We start from the raw sequence: 23,589 nt of genomic DNA on the forward strand, positions 1-23,589 counted from the left end.
TACTTCTCAAACTACCTTCCCTGGCTGACCATCCTAGGCTCAAGTGCTAAAAGATGTTGGGCTGGATCATATTGCAGATGCTAAGTTCTAGCTTAAAAACTTTCAAATAGAAGAGAAAGTTTAAGGAAGGTAAGTAATGTTAGAAAATATACAAGACATTATCACAAGGTGATAGAACTCTAATATCCACAATAACTCACATTTATCACCTCAACAACAGTGTCTTCATGATTCCAGAAGGTGCCAGCTTTTGAAAGTTGTTTCTGTATATAGTGAGAGCAAGCAATAGGACAGAAGAAAAAGTTCAGAGTGGACTGAACACAGGCTACTTTACATACATGCAGTATCCAAAACATCTTATAAGGATAATAATCACAAAGTAGCCACTCATGCCTCAAAAGAATAAGAAAATAACTGACAGTCATGCAACAATAATCAGTATTAAATCAAGTGAAACAAAAATTGAACTTAACATAAACAAAAGTTAAAACGTGACTCACAAGCATGAGCATACTTTTGTATTACATTTAACGAAACATTTAGTGAATAACAAAATATAAAAGAGCACAACAGAAATAGACGATATGTCACTCTTAAAATAGTCATGTGCTTTAACTATTACTCAAAGATCCAACTATATATCATTATTACTCACTGATATTAGTTCAAAATTCTGTTAAGTAACAAGCTTCTTACTCTGATATCCAACGTTTAATCACATGCATTCAAACATTGTCTAGAATATACCACTCACCTCTTATGCTCCAAATGTTTAGAAAACTGATATATGGCTTATCAAAGCTGAGATATCAGTAGTTTCATCACACAATGACAATTAGAGTTGAAATACAGTAAATGACTATAACCTTTACAACAATATATGTACTGAAATTGCATTGTTCGAACATGTGTTAATTTGTTCAAAGTATTTTAATTTTGTTCCTAGAGGTTTTGAGTGCCATGTTGTCTTCAGGAATAAGAAAGGGAATTTCACAAACCCTAATGATTTTGGTTTGGTATGCTGAAAATAGCCCCCCCTTTAAAATAAAAGTTTAGTGTAAATTTCACTGAATAAACATCAGTTCTGAGATAATTAAACTAATTAGTGAAAATAATGACAAAATGTTTATCTTATATAATTTTTAATTCAATAATGCAACCTCCCCCTTGGGTAGAATAGATACAACCAGGGGCTGTGGTGTTACATCATGCAAGGCTATATAAATGGGCTTACATTAAACCCAGATTAAATGGTTATAGTAACTACTCTGCCTTGATTTTATTTTCTTTGGGAAATATATACCAAGACCAAATGGTAACATGATGTAATTACTGATGCAACAAGTGTTGTAAAGTTCTGTGGTCCTTCAAATGTGCCAACATTAATTTGTGAAACAAGTAACTACTGTTATACCACTGAAAGACATTTTAACCTAACAAAACATACAGTTCTTATTCTATGATAACAAGTGAAGAAAATCTTAAATTATAAACCAGCTATTAAAGTCAATGCTAATTGTTCACTTAGTAACATTAAAGGACCAACTATGGCAATATTTAGCAGCTTATAAATAATGTTAAGTCATATTTGTGATATTTTTCGTTTGTGTTGGTCAATATTAACCAATGTTTACCATAAATAAATTGTAATATGATTTTCAATAACAATAAGCAGTAACTGTGGTACATTACTAGTCTATCACCAGCAACATTATTCATAAGCTAAGGTACAGTATAGATCACCATGGAGTAGTGGGCATGGAAAACAAACTGTGGTGGTGTTCTGTGGTCATTATTAAAGCAACATAATAAGTGTGATGTTTAAAGTAAAAACCACAGACAGAGTAGAAATTCGAGTGTTCTTACAAATATTTACTAGTCATGCAATAACTGTGATGTACGATATAGTTCAAGTCTTGGAGTTATCTTTTTTTTTTTTTTGAAATTATACATTCATACTTTTTGACTTAACATTATGACAATATAAACACACAAGTCAAAACAAATGGTTTCCAAACAAAACAGAAATCTTACTGGACTGTACCTGTACAGTTGTGCTTTGGTCAGAGAAAGGTGAATTGAAGAACGTGGTAATAATATTCATAACTGATGATGTCACATAGTTCTCTAGTTGGATGTCCGCATGATGACGATCATGGGTGGCATTACACACCTAGCAATAAAATATCTAATCAAATCTTTCAGTAAATAAGAAACAACCAATTATTGGGCTGTTGCATATAAATGTTGGATTTTCATGAGCAAGTTTGAAACTCAATTTTTAATGGCTGAAAGATAAGCAATTATTGTAAATTTGACAGAATTGTCCAGTTCGTTTTTGTCCAGTTCGTTTTTGTCCAGTTCGTTTTTGTCCAGTTCGTTTTTGTCCAGTTCGTTTTTGTCCAGTTCCGTTTTGTCCAGTTCGTTTTGTCCAGTTCGTTTTTGTCCAGTTCATTTTGTCCAGTTCGTTTTGTCCAGTTCATTTTGTCCAGTTCATTTTGTCCAGTTCCTTTTTTGTCCAGTTCGTTTTGTCCAGTTCGCTTTTGTCCAGTTCGCTTTTGTCCAGTTCGCTTTTGTCCAGTTCGTTTTGTCCAGTTCGTTTTGTCCAGTTCGTTTTGTCCAGTTCGTTTTGTCCAGTTCGTTTTGTCCAGTTCGTTTTTGTCCAGTTCGTTTTTGTCCAGTTCGTTTTTGTCCAGTTCGTTTTTGTCCAGTTCGTTTTTGTCCAGTTCGTTTTTGTCCAGTTCGTTTTTGTCCAGTTCGTTTTTGTCCAGTTCGTTTTTGTCCAGTTCGTTTTTGTCCAGTTCGTTTTTGTCCAGTTCGTTTTTGTCCAGTTCGTTTTTGTCCAGTTCATTTTGTCCAGTTCATTTTTGTCCAGTTCATTTCAAGTTCACTTATTTCAGAAACTAAATCAATTATATTGATATTTGTCACCATGGATAAAATTGATATTCGTGTCATTTTCTTATACAAGTTCAAGCTTGGTCACAATGGAGGGACAGCAGCTTGTAATGTCAATCATACATTTGGTGATGACACTGGCACGGCACAGCACTGGTTTAGATTTCACTCTGGTGATATAAGCCATGAAAATAATCCTCAGGGCCATCCTCAGATAGCAATTAACTAAATTAAAGAATTAAAGGCCTTAGTTGTATCAGGTGCCTGCCAAACTGTGACAGAACTTGATGACAAACTTAACATTCATTATTCAACAGTTTCCCAACATCCTGAAGCAACTCATAAAGTGAAAAAGCTTGATAAATAGGTACCTCATGAATTGACTGAAAACCATCTAACAAAAGGTGTTGAAATTTGTTCCTCACTCCTCACACAAAACAAAGGTGACCTGTTTCTCCATAGAATTGTGATGAAAAATGGAACCTTTATGAAAAGTGACAATGAACAAGACAGTGGCTTGACTATGACAAAGCACCAAAACATCTGCCAAAACCAGCTTTTCACCATAACAAAACTTATGGTCAGTGTTTGGTGGTCATCAGCAAGTGTGATTCATATATTATTTATTCCTAAACCTAGGAGGATCAATCACAGTGGACCCATGCTGTTTCATGACAATGCTCGACCTCATGTCTCGTGCATTCACTGTCCAAAAACTAAATAAACCTCAGCATTAAACTTTACCTCATCCAACATATTTATTAGATCTTTTCCCAGTGGATTATCACTTTTTTTAAACATTTGATTTTTTTTTTAAAAGAAAAATTTTGCTAACCAAAGGTGAAAAAAAATTTCCTCCAAGAACTTCACTGTGTCAAAGAAAGTCCAATTCTTCAAAGATGGCATTTATAAACTTACAACTTGTTGGAAGAAGCATACTGAGTCAAAAGAAGCTTCTTTTCATTAAATAAATTAAACAAAAAAATGTATTTGTTTCAGATTTTCTTTTAAAAAAATCCAACATTTCATGTGCAACAGCCTAACAGCTTAATAATTACAGCCAGTAGCTGAATTCTTCATAACAAATATACATGTAATTTAGCCCTCATCTTTATTAAAGACAAGCAATGACTGAGCCTTAGAATTTTTCACACACACTTTATTTCAATTACTATACTTTAACAATAACAAACATATTTCTTGGTTAAAAAGAAAGATTTCTTTGTTTATGGCAAAATGTTTGCCCAAAGTCCACAGCTTCTCCATATGAAAGACATGTTATGAAACCATTTACCTTCTTCCACTCATTTGCATTTAAACTTTTGTATATTACAATAATAATAAAAAAAATATTTATTATCCTACAAAAATTATACCGATAAAGAAGAGAGAGAAAAACAAAGTTCCTACACAAAGCAGATACTCACCATAGCCATGTCAATCAAAAAGTTCTCAAACAAGGTCAACAAAGTTCCTACACAAAGCAGATACTCACCATAGCCATGTCAATCAAAAAGTTCTCAAACAAGGTCAACAAAGTTCCTACACAAAGCAGATACTCACCATAGCCATGTCAATCAAAAAGTTCTCAAACAAGGTCAACAAAGTTCCTACACAAAGCGGATACTCACCATAGCCATGTCAATCAAAAAGTTCTCAAACAAGGTCAACAAAGTTCCTACACAAAGCGGATACTCACCATAGCCATGTCAATCAAAAAGTTCTCAAACAAGGTCAACAAAGTTCCTACACAAAGCAGATACTCACCATAGCCATGTCAATCAAAAAGTTCTCAAACAAGGTCAACAAAGTTCCTACACAAAGCAGATACTCACCATAGCCATGTCAATCAAAAAGTTCTCAAACAAGGTCAACAAAGTTCCTACACAAAGCGGATACTCACCATAGCCATGTCAATCAAAAAGTTCTCAAACAAGGTCAACAAAGTTCCTACACAAAGCGGATACTCACCATAGCCATGTCAATCAAAAAGTTCTCAAACAAGGTCAACAAAGTTCCTACACAAAGCAGATACTCACCATAGCCATGTCAATCAAAAAGTTCTCAAACAAGGTCAACAAAGTTCCTACACAAAGCAGATACTCACCATAGCCATGTCAATCAAAAAGTTCTCAAACAAGGTCAACAAAGTTCCTACACAAAGCAGATACTCACCATAGCCATGTCAATCAAAAAGTTCTCAAACAAGGTCAACAAAGTTCCTACACAAAGCAGATACTCACCATAGCCATGTCAATCAAAAAGTTCTCAAACAAGGTCAACAAAGTTCCTACACAAAGCGGATACTCACCATAGCCATGTCAATCAAAAAGTTCTCAAACAAGGTCAACAAAGTTCCTACACAAAGCGGATACTCACCATAGCCATGTCAATCAAAAAGTTCTCAAACAAGGTCAACAAAGTTCCTACACAAAGCAGATACTCACCATAGCCATGTCAATCAAAAAGTTCTCAAACAAGGTCAACAAAGTTCCTACACAAAGCAGATACTCACCATAGCCATGTCAATCAAAAAGTTCTCAAACAAGGTCAACAAAGTTCCTACACAAAGCAGATACTCACCATAGCCATGTCAATCAAAAAGTTCTCAAACAAGGTCAACAAAGTTCCTACACAAAGCAGATACTCACCATAGCCATGTCAATCAAAAAGTTCTCAAACAAGGTCAACAAAGTTCCTACACAAAGCAGATACTCACCATAGCCATGTCAATCAAAAAGTTCTCAAACAAGGTCAACAAAGTTCCTACACAAAGCAGATACTCACCATAGCCATGTCAATCAAAAAGTTCTCAAACAAGGTCAACAAAGTTCCTACACAAAGCAGATACTCACCATAGCCATGTCAATCAAAAAGTTCTCAAACAAGGTCAACAAAGTTCCTACACAAAGCAGATACTCACCATAGCCATGTCAATCAAAAAGTTCTCAAACAAGGTCAACAAAGTTCCTACACAAAGCAGATACTCACCATAGCCATGTCAATCAAAAAGTTCTCAAACAAGGTCAACAAAGTTCCTACACAAAGCAGATACTCACCATAGCCATGTCAATCAAAAAGTTCTCAAACAAGGTCAACAAAGTTCCTACACAAAGCAGATACTCACCATAGCCATGTCAATCAAAAAGTTCTCAAACAAGGTCAACAAAGTTCCTACACAAAGCAGATACTCACCATAGCCATGTCAATCAAAAAGTTCTCAAACAAGGTCAACAAAGTTCCTACACAAAGCAGATACTCACCATAGCCATGTCAATCAAAAAGTTCTCAAACAAGGTCAACAAAGTTCCTACACAAAGCAGATACTCACCATAGCCATGTCAATCAAAAAGTTCTCAAACAAGGTCAACAAAGTTCCTACACAAAGCAGATACTCACCATAGCCATGTCAATCAAAAAGTTCTCAAACAAGGTCAACAAAGTTCCTACACAAAGCAGATACTCACCATAGCCATGTCAATCAAAAAGTTCTCAAACAAGGTCAACAAAGTTCCTACACAAAGCAGATACTCACCATAGCCATGTCAATCAAAAAGTTCTCAAACAAGGTCAACAAAGTTCCTACACAAAGCAGATACTCACCATAGCCATGTCAATCAAAAAGTTCTCAAACAAGGTCAACAAAGTTCCTACACAAAGCGGATACTCACCATAGCCATGTCAATCAAAAAGTTCTCAAACAAGGTCCAGATGTGACTACTGGTATAGATTTCTTTCATTTCAACTTCAGTGTCTATGAAACAATGACTTAGGAAATCAATGTAGGCTTCTTTGATCTGAAAAAAACAAACCCTTGATCAGTGTCACACTTCATTAAAAATAAACTTATTTAATCATAAGAATTATACAACTACATTCAAAACTATTGATTTGAAGAACTTTAATGATAGATCATTTCTTCCAAATTGCATTGTAGTTCTGACACTCAACTGTATGTATGTTCAGTAATATAAACTGCAGAAAGGAAATATACAGAAAGGAAATTTATTAAGAGTGAGTTTTTAAATGAATTGGTTTATATTAAACAAAGATATGCACATTTTTTCAAGACTATATACAACCAGTTAGTATCGTATGAATAACTAAAAAAAATCCAACTTTATAATAGAGAAAAAACAATGAATTTCTTAATACATTATTACTTACTTCTGGAAGACAGTCTGGATGGGTCACAACCCTTACAATGTCATCTAATGATAACAAAGAATGACACTTAATCTCTGTGAAGACATTTTTCCCTTCTGTACAGAGGGCAAGGACTTTGACCAGGTTGATATGGTACTGAAGTGGTCCTGCTTCATCTAACCTCTGACGTTCCGATTTCATCATCTCCACAAACTGACTAAATGAGGCTTTGTCATTATAAAAAACCAAAACATCTTCTCCAGCATTGACTAGCTGTAAAATTAACAAAATGTTTAATTGACAAGAGTTAATAACACATACAATGTTAACAAAAACTACATATCCTGAGAATGATCCTTCCCTTGCAAAAGGTTTGAAATTTAGAGTTTTTATGTGATGGATTTAGAGAAGTTTTAGCAACATAAGCTCAAATTCTTAACCATACATACATACTGCAAAACAATGACAAAACTATCTGAACAGATATATATTCCATACAAATTTTAAAAACATCCTGTCAGGATCAGAGAAATATTATAAAACAGAATACTTTTTTTTTAGAAACCTTTAATTACACATTCAGATAATTAATGCTGGTAATGGTTACAAGTAGAACAACCTAATATAAAATTAGGAAAATAAAAAATAAAAGTTACTTTCTTTTGTTAATGTTTTTCTAATGTCATTCAAGTAGTGAAAATGTATCCTATATACGTACAATATTTTAACAGAAAATAAACTAACTTATAGTAAATCTATAGCAGTATAACTTACATTTTCCTGATCATACAGTTAACTGTTTCAGTAACCTTTAGTCACTTCTTGATGTTTATATTATAAACAAACTTCAGCAATCCCTGACATGCTACTAATGTCATTATTTTCAATACATATAAACAAAGTCCTGTACACGTGCTTTCATCTTTGATACATTCTAATTAACTTAAAACACCCAGAATCAACTATTTACATCTTCTCTTTTTAACCTTCTTACCACTGGAAACTTTTTCTGAAATCACATATTTATTCTTGTAAGTATAAATAATTTTAAAATTTAACATGGTTACAGTGTTAAGCATGCAGTAACTTCCAATACATGGCCAGTTCAATATATACCTATAAATTTATTAGATTGTTTTTACAACAACTGTTGTCAGTAGAGCAGAGAGTTTATACACAAGCTTTGCGTGATGCTGATTGGACTATCCAACAAATTACTGCAGATTTGACATATTCCCCAAACACTGTCAAGTACACCCGAGATTGAGAGACCAAAATAAAAAATCTAATAATATGAAAGGAAGAGGCAGAATGACTAAAATCAATGTCACTGATGTTAAGTACCTTCAATTATGCAGCCTGCAGGACAGAAGGAAGACTGCCACTGATCTTGGGATAAACAACCATGTACCAATTGACAGAAAGGTGTCCAGATTTATAGTATCAAGATTAAACGAAAATGGAATATTTAGTCATGTAGCAGCTTAAAAAACTTATTTTGATCTCTAAATATTGTCAAGAGATTGAAATTTGCTAAAAAGTACAAAATCTGGACTTCTGTTGATTGGAAGAAGGTGTTATGGATGGACGAGTCCAAATCTGAAATACCTGGTTCGTGGTATAGTCCATATGTTCAGCAGAAGAAAGATACTTACCTCAATGCATAGCACCTAACAAGAAGCAAAGGGAAGACAGTGTGATGGTTTGAGGATGTTTTTCTGCTGAGTTTACAAGAAATATCTGCATAATAAACCAGTGCAAGTATCATCAGATACCGATCCATCATGCTATACCCAGTGGTTTGTGTACTAGTGGTTAAAGGATTCTACTACCAACAAGATAATGATCCCAAACACTCATCCAACTTATGCAGAAATTACTCAGTCATGAAAGAAGCTTCTGGAGTCATTTGACTGACCTCCAATTAATCAGATCTGAAAGATCAAAAAATTAACAACTCAAAAGTTACTTTCAAATAAACTTTAAAGGAGTGTATTAGACACGTGTGGAATAAAATCCCAAATGACTCTTTGTTTAAATGTTACAATAATGCCTGAAAAAATGTTTGCAGTTATTAAAAAAAAAGGAAAACACAAAAATGAACTGTTTGCTCATCTCAAGCACTTCCACTGAGTTTGTTGTACTAAATATGAAGATTAATACAATTTTGATGTTTCCATTGTAATCTACTTTCCATTGTTCTTTGGAAGTAGCCTGAAATCTAATTTTTGACTCCTAGCTCCTTTGTGCAATACTATAAATTTGAACAACAAAACAAAACAAACTGACCTCAGAAATTTCTTCCAGGACAGAATTCTGTCTTTACAATCTTAATAGCCAGGCTTACACTTTAACCCTTTCACTGTTTTTATAGTATTAAAATTGATACTTGGGTGATTTGACAGACAAATTTCAGTAACATATGATCACTCAAAGCAAACATATTAAAATAGGTTTTATGAAACCAAATTTATCACTTAGACTCTGATTGTTACTAAATGTACAAGAAGAGAGCAATTTTCCCTTCAAACTATTACATAGACAAATATCATGCAAGCAGAAAAGATGATGCAGTGCTCTAGAATGTTGAGCAATTATGGCAATGAATCATTTATTGTACTAAAAATAACTTCTTACTCATGAATATCATGTGATACTCAGGTTTTTTGAATGTCATGGTTAATGGCACACTCTAAATAATAAATCTACAAAAAATGTTTAGTCCAAATGATATAGTTCATATAATAGGTCAAAAAGTATCACAGGTTAAATCGTGAATTTGTGTCAAACAGAGAAAAGGTTAACAAATGAAAACTTAATGTTTTTGTCTTCCCTTTAACTTTCTTACAAAACACTCATTCTCATGAAAAAGCTGGTATTAAACAATAGTAAACATAGGCACAAAAAAAATAGCAAATTGCACAGGAAATGCTCAACCTACCTCTTGCATCACCAGATCCTGGCACTTGCGAATGAACTGTGGATTCTGACCTTCAGCTTTTACAAGAGTTTGAAGAAACTTTATATACTGCACATGCCTACCATGTGTTTCAATACAGTGTACAAAGTGCTGTACTACTTGTTCAGTGACTTCATTACACAAAGCTACATTGTCTTGAAAAATGCTGCGCATTGTCTGGGCATCCAGGAGCTAAAAATAATAACAATGTTATTAATCTCAAATACACCCAAATCTACCCGGACAAACAGATGCTAAAAATAATGATACAACTCTGATGAATCTCAAACACACTCAAATTTACCATAAGCTATAAGTAAACATCATTTAACATCATTAGAGGTTAACACCTTTGAATGCTTTCAAAGGTCACAGATACTCATTTCAAACTACCAAATGATAACATTATACACTTCATGTTGTAATCGTACATAGTATGGTGTTCAAAAAGTGTAAAATTAAACATCACTGATGGAAGTTCATGATAAATGCAAGAAGAAATCAGGAAGTTACAACATATTACAGTAAATAAAAGTAATGAGTGGCAGTAAAACATTATTGAAAATCTGATTGCTAGGAGAAATAAACAATTCCACTGCATTTCAAAAGCTTTAAGAAAACTATTTTATAAAGAAAATATAAATGTGTTAAAAATTTAAAGAAACATTACTCTTAAAACAAAGTTTTCCTCATAAATTGGTTGAGTCTGTTTGGAATTTTGTACAAGATTACACACGGATCATCTGAGATAACCATCCCAATTTTAGCAATGATATATTAGAGAGAAGGCAGCTAGTTAACATCACCCAATCCTAACCCTTGAGTTTCTTTTTTGCTTGCAAACAGAGGGACTGACTACAGCACTAAAATTCTCCTACAACTGAAAGGGCGACCATGTTCCGTGAAGACAGTTTGAATACACAGCCCGCAAATTGTGGGTGAAGTGCTATAACCACCAGATGAGTATAAGCAAAAACACCACACCTTTAGCACCGAATCAAAAAACACCACACCTTTAGCACTGAATCAAGAGTTTAAGAGTTTCATAATTAACTATCTGAATATTAAACTGTGACTTGCAGGTCTTATTACTACATGTTAACATGTGTAATTACAATAATTAAATACGGTGTTAACGCGTGTAATTACAATAATTAAATACGGTGTTAACACGTGTAATTACAATAATTAAAAATGGTGTTATCTTTCTTTATAATTCATAAATGTTCATTACCAAAGTGTAGATGAAGTTCTAAATGATTGTAATTATGATTTTTCAGTGTTGAAATATTTTTTCATAAGTAATTTTAGTTACTAATTCAGGTCACACACTATATTAAAACACAAAATATTAATTTGTATCCTAACAAACTAATGAAAATGTTGCAAGAAACACCCTTTGTGTAAATTACATTTACAATAAAAATGTAAAAAAAAACATGTACCATTTAATTATTTTTTGTAGATTTAGTGGTTTATGAAATTAACAATTTTGTGTTAAAAATGTTAAACATATTATAATATACTATAAAAAGTTCATAGCTTACCTTTAACTGTGACTAGATTGTAAGCATAATAGAAACAAGTACTGGTTTAATAACAAGAGTAAGGTAAAAGAAATTCAAACTTGTATTTTACAATTTGATCAGACTACATATCAAAGAAAGTACTGTAAAAAAACATCAATACTGTACTAGCACACGTTTCTAGTATATCATAAAGAACTGTTGTGTATAGCTTTGGAATAAACATACAGGAATAAAATGGAAAAAATCTTAAAACTAATATATTCTACATCAAGATACTTACAAATGATTATTTATGCCTTTGAACAAAAACCTTATATTAGGAAATTTTGTCAAATTGTTCAAAGAAATCATTCAACTTGAAACAACAGGTTTTGTTAAAACTTATTTAACATACAAGCCTTCAACTTACTTCTGAACAATTCTTTCTGTATGTCTATCCAAATAAAAATATTTAAACGATTTATTCAAAAAAAAGTAATACTGAGAGATAAACAAAACTATGTAGTTTAGAACCTTTGATTTAAAATAATAAATTAACTTTGATTTTATAAGCAGGTGTTAAATTGAAATACAATTGATAAGATTTGTCTTGTAAATAGAATCTGATTTGTTTTTGAAAAATTTCTTTACTAATTCTAAAAATTTCTAAATAAAACAAACTTTGTTTAGGACTTCTGGTTAAAATAATAAATTAACTTTGATTTTATAATCACAATTAAATTCAATAACATTAGTTTCTAACTTATTAAAGTTTGGAACTATCAAGTACCCCATATTTTAAATATCATAAACCTTTTCCTTACCCCAGGATTTAGAAACAGATCTATATGTTTATGCATGAGTGCCTGGTTAGCCTGGTTACCCAAACAAAAGTGTTGGAGAAATTCATGAGCTAACTTCAGTAACTCGTTCATTCGGACATCTTCTTTCTATAATTTCAAAACCAAATTATGAAAAACAACAGGCATAACATAATGATTCATGGAAAAAATAATTTACCTTCTAAAAGAAAATTTACAACTAACACAGAAAATGTATCAACTGTTTTAAACCTCTTTCAACAGAATTTAAATGATCCTATATTTTACACAGAAAATTTTCTGATTAAAATTATATAATGGTTTAATTAATCACATTAAAACTAAAATTAAATATATTTCAATGCCACTAATTCATTAAACATTAATTTTTGAGAACTACTCTTTAATAACAATATTTTAATGAAGACTAGGTTAAACCTTCTCTACAAGTTAATACACAAAGAAATCAATTTTTCAACTTTGTTAACCTTATCACATGGTATCTGCAACAATTCTAAAACCACTGAATGAGCCCCCATGTTTCGAAGAAGCCTCTGTTCATGCTTACGAGGTTTCTTGGCACCACCTGGAGTTTCCTGGACACACAGCCTTATCAACCTTAGTAATATCTGGATGTAAAAAAAGAATGAACTTCAAAATTACATCATAAAAGATTCACATCTACCTTTCGTAATTCATAAATACTAGTAATAAAACACTCCAAGGGTGGCAGTCTCTGCTAGTAATCATTAATCGTAGTATTTACACCTCATTGAAAAATTTTTTAAAAAAAGAATGTCTTATAGAAGGAGTTTTCTAGAAAGTGCTGCATGGGAAAACGTGTTCAGATTGTGTCAATGTAAACTGTAATCTCTGTATAAGTTATTAAAACTATTATCCTTCAATGAAAAATTTGAAAAACTACAGTTTCTCAGTACTATATTTAAAAATTACATCAATAAAGATATAATTAAACCCTCATGTCAGTCCTAGTGAAAGTTGTGTTCTTGTGAGGTGAGTGCTTTTATTTGAAGTTGTGTTTTATTATGAAGAAATGGTTGTTGCACATACAACAGTTATTTTATTTGTTGCATGAATCTTAAATACCAAAATAGCAAAGGTTTATGAATTTTAAGTTTGTGGTGCCATTCAACGGGTGGAATCATACTGTAGGTTATTTTGGCCACATACATAGATATATACATGCTTTGTCCACTACAATATAATTACTAATATAAGAAAGATACATGAAGCATAAGATTTATACTCAAATTATTACAGAATTTCATAAATATTCAAAGAATCCAAATTACTCTTGCTTTAGATATACCTTTTTTGCTTCCTTTTTTTTAAATAATTAAAAAAAAATATTCAGTCAGACACACAGTTACACAAAATACAACATACTTTCAACTATATTAGGAGTAGGTTTTAAGAGCTCATAATTCTGCATATGTGGGTTTACATTGTTTAGTACCTGTTGAATAGTTTTGTAATTTTTAGATTGAGAAGAGTCAAGTGAAGGGCCAATGTCCAGATCTATTGCTGATCCTTCAGTAGCTGGTGTTGCTCCAAGATTCTACAAGATGTACAACATTAACTTTCAAACCCATATTGAGATCTTCCCTTGAAAATGTACACAGATCCACCACTAAACATGTTATATAAGAACAAGTTAGATTTAACAAACTTTACATACAGGTTACTAAAGTTCTAACAAATAATTTCTGAAAGTGCCCATGTTAAGAAATTCCATTTCATTGTTTCTAATGCTTTTGTGAAAAATATCCTAACTACAATATCAAAAACTGGTTCTAATATACATTTATATTTTTATAAAAAACTTCATATCATTCTCTTCAGCATTTCTGTGAATTTCTCATTAACCTGTTCAGTGCCATAGACGAGATAACTCGTCCAAGCCGATTGGTAACAGAGTGCCACGGATGAGTTAATTCGTTCTCAATGTGTTTTTAAAGACATGCATTTGACATACTTACAAATTGTTTCACTTTTGATCCAAAATGACGTCACGGAACAAGTTACAAAATTAAGAAGCATTAGAGTTGTATTTTGAACTTGGTTCGGAGTTGCCGTAGCAGCTGAAATACTTGGCAGTCAACAGGTTAATGAATATAGTTAAGACAGAATGTGATGTGAAAATCAGTCAAAATATGACCAATAAGTATTGGAAATAATTATAAAATGCACAAATTATACTCATAAACGAGGGACAAACAATATGTAATTCCAAATAAATAACTAATTCATCATTAGTAAAATAGATTATTATAGAATATGGAAAAGTGAATACCTTAATATTTTGTAATTGCTTTAAACATATCTTTACACCATATGCTATCACGTGTATTTTATAATTGAATATTTCTTGATGATGAGAAAACCACTTGAAATAAAAACGTATCTCAGAACTTCTCTGCTTATCACTAAAAGTGTTAATACCCATACCACCAACCATTCTGATATACAATTGTGAAATATTGTTCTAAATATTCTGCAGTACACCTCATAACCCAGAGAAGTTGCTTGGTTGCTACTATTTGACCTCTTAGTTTCCATATAAATCCCTATTATTAACTCTTTAAACCCATAACACTGTGCGTGTCCTGCCAAAATTGTTTTCATATAATTATCATCATACCTTATAAAACTCGGTTTACTTAATTTTGTAGATAACAACATGATTTGGATTACTTTTCAGTCAGAGAAATTTTTATGAGATACTATCACTGTCCAGTGGGTAAATCAGGATTTTGGGCCAGATGCTGACAGAATCTGCTTGGGTTTAAGATGTTAAATTCTTTTCATACTGAGACTTTAATTTACAAGTATTCCATCAACATCTTATTCCTAAGCAAATGACACAATGGATTGTAATCTGGTTGTATAAGATGCCATCAATTCTGTAAACATTTTCTACATCAGTGACTGAGATACAGCCAATATACATAGTTTGTCTCTTAGCATGCTTCACTCTAAACGTTATACACTCACCATAATACATCTGTCTCTACCATTAAGTAATTTTTGATTGTAGCCAAATAATATAAATTTGGTTTCATCTGCAAACCTTCTAGTTTTTCAATATTCCATTGTTTCAAGTCTGATTCCCATTACCATATTTTGATTTGGTTCTCTCTCTAACACAGTGGTTTTTGAGATGCTACATACTGAGGGGCTATTTAGTACTAACATGTATTTTACTGTTCTCAAGGTAACACTCACATCTGTACTAGTACTAAGGTATTAGTAGAATCTCCAACAGACTATAGTATAATACATACAATCACTTAACATCACTTTTGAAAGCTTTCTATCTCACTTATTTCAACTATAAATAGCATTTACTTTCACAGATCTTCTAGTTTCCATTCAGCTTTTAACAAAACATGAATTTTTATTTCATTTGTTTCAGGGAACAACATTCACAACTAAAGCTTTGATTTTTGTAAGTCAGTCATGTATTATTTATCTCCCCAGAGTTATAAGTGCATTCATCACACTACTGCTGGGATTAGTATGATTATAACTGCCTTTACATTTATAGGCACTATGTTTGTGTGGTGTAATACTGACTGTTTGTTTGTTTGTAAATTAGCAAAAATCTACACAGTGGGCTCTCTGTGCTCCACCTATAACAGGTATTGAAACCCTGTTTCTGGAATTGCAAGTCTGCAGACATACTGCTGTGCCACTAGGGGGCAACAGTGACTGATAGGTTGATGACAACCAGTCAGTGTAAGTTGTCAAGACATTTTAAACTGCTGCAATTTTGTTTTTTTACAATAATGAGAAGCAATTCCACCTATTTGCATTTTATTTGTCATTTCCATAAATATTTTCAATACTGTATAAGACACCTAACAAGTCTGATAAATTTAACAAAATCACATTTTAACTTTTTTATCACAGGCTGAAATAAAATATCATCACATGACATTTGAGAACAAAAGGAAAGGATATGTTTAGTACTGAAAGATAAACCAAAAACATCCAAGAAAACAGTCTCACTCTGATCATATAATTAACTAAAGGTGAAAGTACATAATTTAACACTATATGTGCTAAATCTGCTTTGTCATAAACAATGTTAAATGCAATAACATCCATACCTTACTTCTGTTACACTTTTCCTGTTTTTACTATGGTTTTACACTACATTGCATTGCACTATCCTATTTTGAAATACTTAATAAAAATGTTACATCAAAGTCATAAGGTAAATGACTGATAGACATTCTGACATGCAATTTTTTTTGACTAAGTAGCATATATTTGAAAGAAAGTACAATTTTACTGTAAATTATTCAGGCACACTTTATCCTGATGAAGCCATCTTAAACAGTTTTTCAAATTCTGAGCTGAATCACATCTAAAAGAAAATGTGATGGAGAACCAAAACAACTTTAAGGTCTATATTCACCAATCCAGTTTTCTTCTTCGACTTCTTCTGTTCATTCTTTTCATCATCTCCTCCGTCAGTTTCATTATCTGTTTTCTTTTTCTTCTTTTTTGCTCCACCTTCATCACTTTTTGCTTTATAAACCCAAAGCTCTGATTTTTCTACCAAGAGTCTTAACTCATCTAAATCAGTTTTTATTTGTTTATAGTTCTCGACATCACTTCCCGACACCAACAGCTGGACCTGCAATGAAGAAAACTGGTTTCTTATCACTTGTTAAAATATATTAATCACATACAACTCACATGCTTTATTTTCACCATTTCATGCTTTGAGAATCAAATACTATGCTGGAAAAATAGTGCAAAACAAGCAACATTAAAGTAGAAATAAAGGTTTAATTATACACCTAAAACCAAGAGTAATGATACAAGATTCATAAGAAAATAGATAATCTTACCTTTTCATAACTCCATATTTATAGATACAATCACAATTATTTTAATAGTATACTGTTTCTTCTGACAAGATCATATAATTATTATGGTGTGTATGCCTTTTTCAAGAGGCAAAGAATCGACTGTACTTAATCAGTGAAGGCCTATTATATTTTTAATCACTGGATTATTAATTTATTTCCTTAGGAACTTTCACCAATTAGAATAACATATACATATAAGTATTATAACCACATCATATGACTTGTTTTACATAATTCAGAGCTTATCAGGACAACTGGAATACTATTTATACAAGTAATTTCTTACAACAGCAATTACTATAGTAAAGTTGGAAAACTGTTATTATACACTTTTAATTTTTGAAAATCTAATGTGATGTTTAAAAATATAACAAGCCTAATACTATATCATGTAATAGCAAATAAATATGAAAACATGTATTTTTTTTTTTTTATCTTCTCAACTATTTAAAATTGTTATTAAGTTGTTAACAAACTATGTCCTTTATCATAAATAACTGGCCACTAACTTTTTGTTTTCAGACCAACATCTATTCTTTATTCTTAAGATACTACTGACCTGTTTGAAAGCCTGAAGTACCTCCTGACGTTGACTGAAGTGTCTGAAGAGAAGGTGAAGAGCCCGAGATATCAATGGAGGATAATCATGCATGGTTAAATGGAGAAGAACTCTCAGGAATGTTCGGCCACCTTGGCCATCCAGGTCTACTTCTGAATAGTCGTCACTAGCATAGAATGAAAATAAAAATAATGCACCTTTGTTATATATTTACAACCAGACTGAATAACAGAAAGTGAAAAAAATTAGGAGAGTTAAATACTTAGTTAATAACAAAATCTAGTTTCTTGTCAAAACCATTAGTAAGAGACAAATTCAGAACAATTGCATACATTCAGTGTTTTAAACAAGACATTACTCTGTTTCAGAACTGACCACCTATATACATTACATACAATAAGCTTGTGTTTAGAGAATCATATACACCTAAAATAAACAATCTGTTTAAAGGCATAACAAAAAGTTATTAAGCATTATTAGTCATCTAAGTACACAATTTATATCTTTACAGAAATTGAAAATGAAATTTTGTTTATCATAACTAAGAATACTGTTATATCACCTGGTAAGCAGAATTTAAAGTGTATATAACATGTTTTTATCAAAGTTTCATAAGATACCATTAATAGGTAAAAACAGACTAAATTAAAAGTAATCTAACAACAATCAAAATAGCTAGCAAGTATATAATTACAACTGACAAACACAACACTTTCACAAAAAAAAAATCCACTGATGTGCTTTAAACATGTCAATCATGTTTATTCTTTTTAAACATACAAATTCCATAAGTTATTTATATGTCACTGTTTGATTCTAAAGACTATAAAACTGATAAAAATAATTTCTCTTACGTTCCACCAAATATAGCTTCTGCTTGCTGACCAATTCGTTCAAGATTTATTCCTTTCAAGGAGAAGACAGTGACAATTATCAAAAATAATATAAATATGCCTTTTCTTAATAACCATTCTAAATGATACACATTAACATAATAAAACAAATAAGTACTGAAAACTCTAAAATTCTACCTTGTTTGGCACAGTGCATGTAAGAACATTTTTCATTTCTCTGCTCATTTGCCAATTGTCAACAACTAAGATCCTGTACAATAAAGCCTTGGCATTAAAGAGAAACATAAGATACAGATAAATAATTTTCTATGCAATGACACATATCATTTAAATTTCTTACAAACATCTGTGAAAGTATTAATTTCACTTCCAGCAAGTGCGTAAAATGTTACTTTTCTAAATCTGCCCTGCATGGCCAGGTGGTTAAAGCACTCGACTCTTAATATGAGGGTTGCAGGTTCAAATTCCCATCACACCAAACACACTTGCCCTTTCAGCCATGGGGAAGTTATAACCTTATGGCTAATCCCACTACTCATTGGTAAAAGAGTAGTCCATGAGTTGGCAATGGTTGGTGATAACTAGTTGCCTTCTCTCTTGTTTTACACTGAAAATTAGGGACAGCTCATGCAGATAGTCCTTGTGTAGCTTCGCATGAAATTCAAAACAAACATTCCCTAAATCTTATTGAAAATTTATGTACATGCTTTCTTACACAATCATATTTCCATTTCTTAAAGCAGCCCCAAATTTTGATACGTGCACAATGTTTTTGATTTTTTCTATGTAGCTTAAATTGTTTTTAACAATGTGAATAAAATAATCTCCCCTAAGATTTTTTTTCTAGTTTATTTTTCTCATAAACTAACTGTAAAGATACTGCTTTGTTAATTAATTTCTTAGTCTCTTTCATACAGATTACTAGCATTTAGACCATCAAAAATGACAAAGTAAATACTATTATTCCCAACCTAACTTGTTATTTGATAGCTAACTGAAATAAATAAAAATTATAAAAACAAGCTTGATCAACAAAGCAGAATAAAAATGCAGTCAAACATTGATAAATTCTTTTGCAAGCCAATCAATATTGAGATAATTCATAAAATGAGCTTGTGGAATACTTGTAGCATAATTACTGGCAAAAACCAGTCAGATTAACAGTGCCTTTTGGTAATACAGTGTTCCAACAATGGCTTATATAACATATTGCTTAGCAATAAAAGTATAATCTAACATTGTTGTTATCCTATGTACTGAAATACAAAATAAAATGCATAGACAACAAAACTGAAAAAAATATTTGACAATTCCTTAAAGTCTTTGCTTATTAGAGGTTTGTTTTTTTATTTAAAAACGTTGGTGCGATAGCATAAGAAAACTCAATTCAGAAACAATATAATAATAAAACTGAATTAATATTTTTACTTTCATGATAAAATGTATACACTCTGGGCTAAGTGATTCCACACTACCTATTTACTTCATGCTTATTATACCAACACTTGTAAGGTTTCAAAGTACCCAAACTAACCACCACAGCTCCCTTACAACCCTTCACTAAAATTGTAATGGGCAGACAGTAATCAAATTATTCTATCTGTATAAATGCAGTTTGACTTTTATGACTCCTTCTATTTTAAGAAATAAAAGAAATCAAGCGTGATGTGACAAATAGTTTTTTTTGTTTTTTTTTTAAAACAAGTTAGATTTCTCACAACATTAGCTTTATAGGTTTAGGACTAGCCTCAACTGTTAAGTTGTCCAAACTAAATTTTACCATGGCACAGATTTCAATTTAAATGGATGCAACTTTCAGTTCAGTGCAAAAATATATATTAAATATTCTAACTAATGCTATCTGCTTTTATTATTACTTTTATGTTTATTACCTTAACACAATGATTATTCTACATTGTAATTATTTCAAATCTTCCATTTTATTTTTCTATTATAAAGATTATTTCACACTGTTACCTTCCATTCTATGGACTTATGACTAACATAAATCTATTAAGCCAGTCAAAGCAAGTGCAACTTTTAATACCATGTAGTTGTTCTTATATGAACAAAGTGTTGGTTAGGACACTTAATACATATAATTTTATTTATGAATTTTTTATATTCATAAATTTTAAGTTATTTTTTATTACAATGATTATTCTGCATTATAATAAAATCAAAATATTATAAGTATTTTGCACAGTTAGCTTAATACATGAGTTTATGATAACTGGGTGAGGGTGCCCAAGTGACTGCACTTTAATCATCTGATGTAGTTTAAACATTGTGTTTCATTAGCTTTGCTCATTAATTTAAAGCTACAATAACTTAATTATGCCAAGTTAAATTTAAAATATGAATATAAAACCACAAGATATGCAAAACTTAAAAAGCCACACTTACTATACTCACAAATTTAGCACAGACTATAGCATATAATAAGTTATACCAACCTTTTTCACCAATAGTAACGGTCTCATCAGTAGCTTGTTGTCCATGACTTTCGTCAAACTCACGTTTAAAAATTGACAGCAATCCAGTGATTCTGTAGTCAAGCCTGACATTAAGAATGAACTAGAAAAAAAACAATAACATGAACTCCTGGTAAAATGATTTTGAAATTCTGTGTATCTCGCAAATAAAGTTATCTTTAGGGACAATTAAGTGTAAGAAAACAATGATATCTGACATTTAAACACAAGCATTGGTTGATCAACATGAACCAACTTTGTGAATTGGGTTAATTTTAAAGTTTAGCACATACCAAGTTAAAGAATAAAAGAGGTGTATTAGGTCATCCCAAAAGTAATGTCCAAAAATTTAATATAGAAAGTGCATCATCACTTCTGTCTTTGTAGGAGGCTTTAATGACTAAAATATGTAGGAGGATGTGTATACAAATGTTCAGACAACTAAACTAACCCAACCCCACTTTTTCAGATCATTAATCAAATAAACCCTTACAAAGATGGATGCATTTGAAAAGCACATTAGGCATATAATGATTTACGAGTTTAAAAAAGGCAGCAGAAACTACACGGAACATTCAAAGTGTTTATGGTGTAGAGTCTCTCAATGAAAGAAAATGTTGAAGGTGGTTTCAGAAGTTCAGATCCAGTGACTACAGCTTAAGTGATGCGCCACATTCAGGTCATCCTGTTGAGTTTAATGATGACTTGCTGCTGGCTGCACTTGATGAAGATTGTGCTGTAACAGTTGAAGAACTAGCACAGAACCTTAATTCAAACCACTAAACAGTTCACTGTCATATGCAACAGCTTGGAAAGGTGTCAAAATTTGAAAAATGGGTCCCCCATGATTTGACAGAAGCCAACCTCAGAGCAAGAGTGGACATTTCCACTTCTCTGCATTCTCGTGATCATAACTTACCTTTGTTGGAGGTTAGTGACTGGAGATGAAAAATGGATATTTTATAAAAATATTAAGCACTGCAGACAATAGTTCAGTGCAGGTAAACTGGCTAAAGCACAGCCCAAAATGGACCTCCACCCTAGGAGGGTCTTGTTAAGAGTTTGGTGGGATATTGTTGGTGTGATCCACTTTGAGTTGCTGCCATTCAATGTGCAATTATATCAAATTTCCATTGTCAACAGTTAGAGCAATTGAATGTTGCACTGAAAGAAAGGAGGCCTGCTTTGATCAATCATACAGGTGTGTTACACCAGGATAATGCACAGCCCCATACAGCAAGGATCACATCTACAAAGACTGAAGAGCTAGACTGGGAAAAACTTCCACATCCTCCTCATTCTCCAGACCTTGTACCATCTGATTATCATCTATTCCAAAGTTTGCAGAACTATCCTGATGGAAAAGAGCTTGGAACACATGAAGATGTCAAAACTACCCTCTCTACATTCTTTTTATCCAAACCCCAAGAATTTTATAGAAGTGGCATTCAGAAGCTTGTGAATCATTTGCAGGAAGTAATTAATAACAATGAAACATACATTAATGATTAAATAACATTAAAAGCATTTGAAATCCTTTCTCTTTTCCTGAACCTAAAATGAGACATTACTTAAAGGATGACCTGGTAAGATTTTTATTAATAGCTATGTCACTTTGACACACAAGATTCTTTAGACCACTAATCTATACATTACTATTTCTTATACTTTTAAGTATTATAAAATATAGCCTGAGGTTACAAGTCAATAATTTTGTTTCATATTTCAGAAATATTTAAAGTTTCTTTCATCACAGTTTGATAAACACATCTTAGTCATGAAATGATAGCACCTTCATTAACCATACAAGAATATTAAGTATGATCTTACAATTAAATGATACAACAACAAAAACAAGAAAGGCCTATATTTTTGTGTCCTTCATCACTTCCAAAACTGAATGTTCACCTTGTTGATGTTAATTAACACTGACATGTAGTTTCAGACAGTTTATAAAGCAGTTAAATGATACTTAAATTTCTAATAAAAAAAACAGATAGCACCAAATAAAATTAAAAACCACAAGAGTACATTTAACAATGTATTTTGAGAAAAGTCATAATAAGCACAAGTTAACAAGTTAATATGATATGTTAAATAAATATTTTCTAATAAATGCTGGATGACTTTGCATGTGTAAGTAAAAGTAAATACAATTTCAAACATACAGCATATTTATGAACCAGTAAACTATAGACAGTAACTTGTATATAATATAAATGGTGCAACAGGCTGCTCTAACGTGGGAAGGAAAAAGCATCATTTGGGATGACAGGACACCAATCGCAAAATATTCATGTAAAACCCTTGGATATACAATCACAAGCTCATTTGTTTATTTCAGGTGTTCCACTAGAAACACACAGTCAACAAAACTTACCTGAAGTATTTCAATAATTTTAAGCTTGGTATCCATGACAAGTGTACCCTCTGCTCCACTAAGTGACCCCTTCTTCTCCATGCCAC

At 31.9% G+C, this 23,589-nt stretch overlaps 1 protein-coding gene across 1 annotated transcript in view; it reads right to left on the reverse strand.

Moving 5' to 3' along the window:
* The window catches only part of LOC143250353 (inositol 1,4,5-trisphosphate-gated calcium channel ITPR1-like), a 178,377-nt gene that overhangs the window by 77,136 nt on the left and 77,652 nt on the right, over positions 1 to 23,589 (reverse strand). The window contains 13 exon segments of the mRNA XM_076500799.1: positions 201 to 263; positions 2,045 to 2,173; positions 6,570 to 6,695; positions 7,066 to 7,317; positions 9,986 to 10,195; positions 12,336 to 12,461; positions 12,821 to 12,961; positions 13,810 to 13,911; positions 16,777 to 16,998; positions 17,796 to 17,961; positions 18,650 to 18,701; positions 21,106 to 21,226; positions 23,504 to 23,587. Of these exon segments, the coding sequence (XP_076356914.1) occupies positions 201 to 263; positions 2,045 to 2,173; positions 6,570 to 6,695; positions 7,066 to 7,317; positions 9,986 to 10,195; positions 12,336 to 12,461; positions 12,821 to 12,961; positions 13,810 to 13,911; positions 16,777 to 16,998; positions 17,796 to 17,961; positions 18,650 to 18,701; positions 21,106 to 21,226; positions 23,504 to 23,587 (1,794 nt within the window).

The sequence above is a fragment of the Tachypleus tridentatus genome, chromosome 5 (assembly GCF_004210375.1).
Source record: "Tachypleus tridentatus isolate NWPU-2018 chromosome 5, ASM421037v1, whole genome shotgun sequence".
Taxonomy (NCBI): Eukaryota; Metazoa; Arthropoda; class Merostomata; order Xiphosura; family Limulidae; genus Tachypleus; species Tachypleus tridentatus.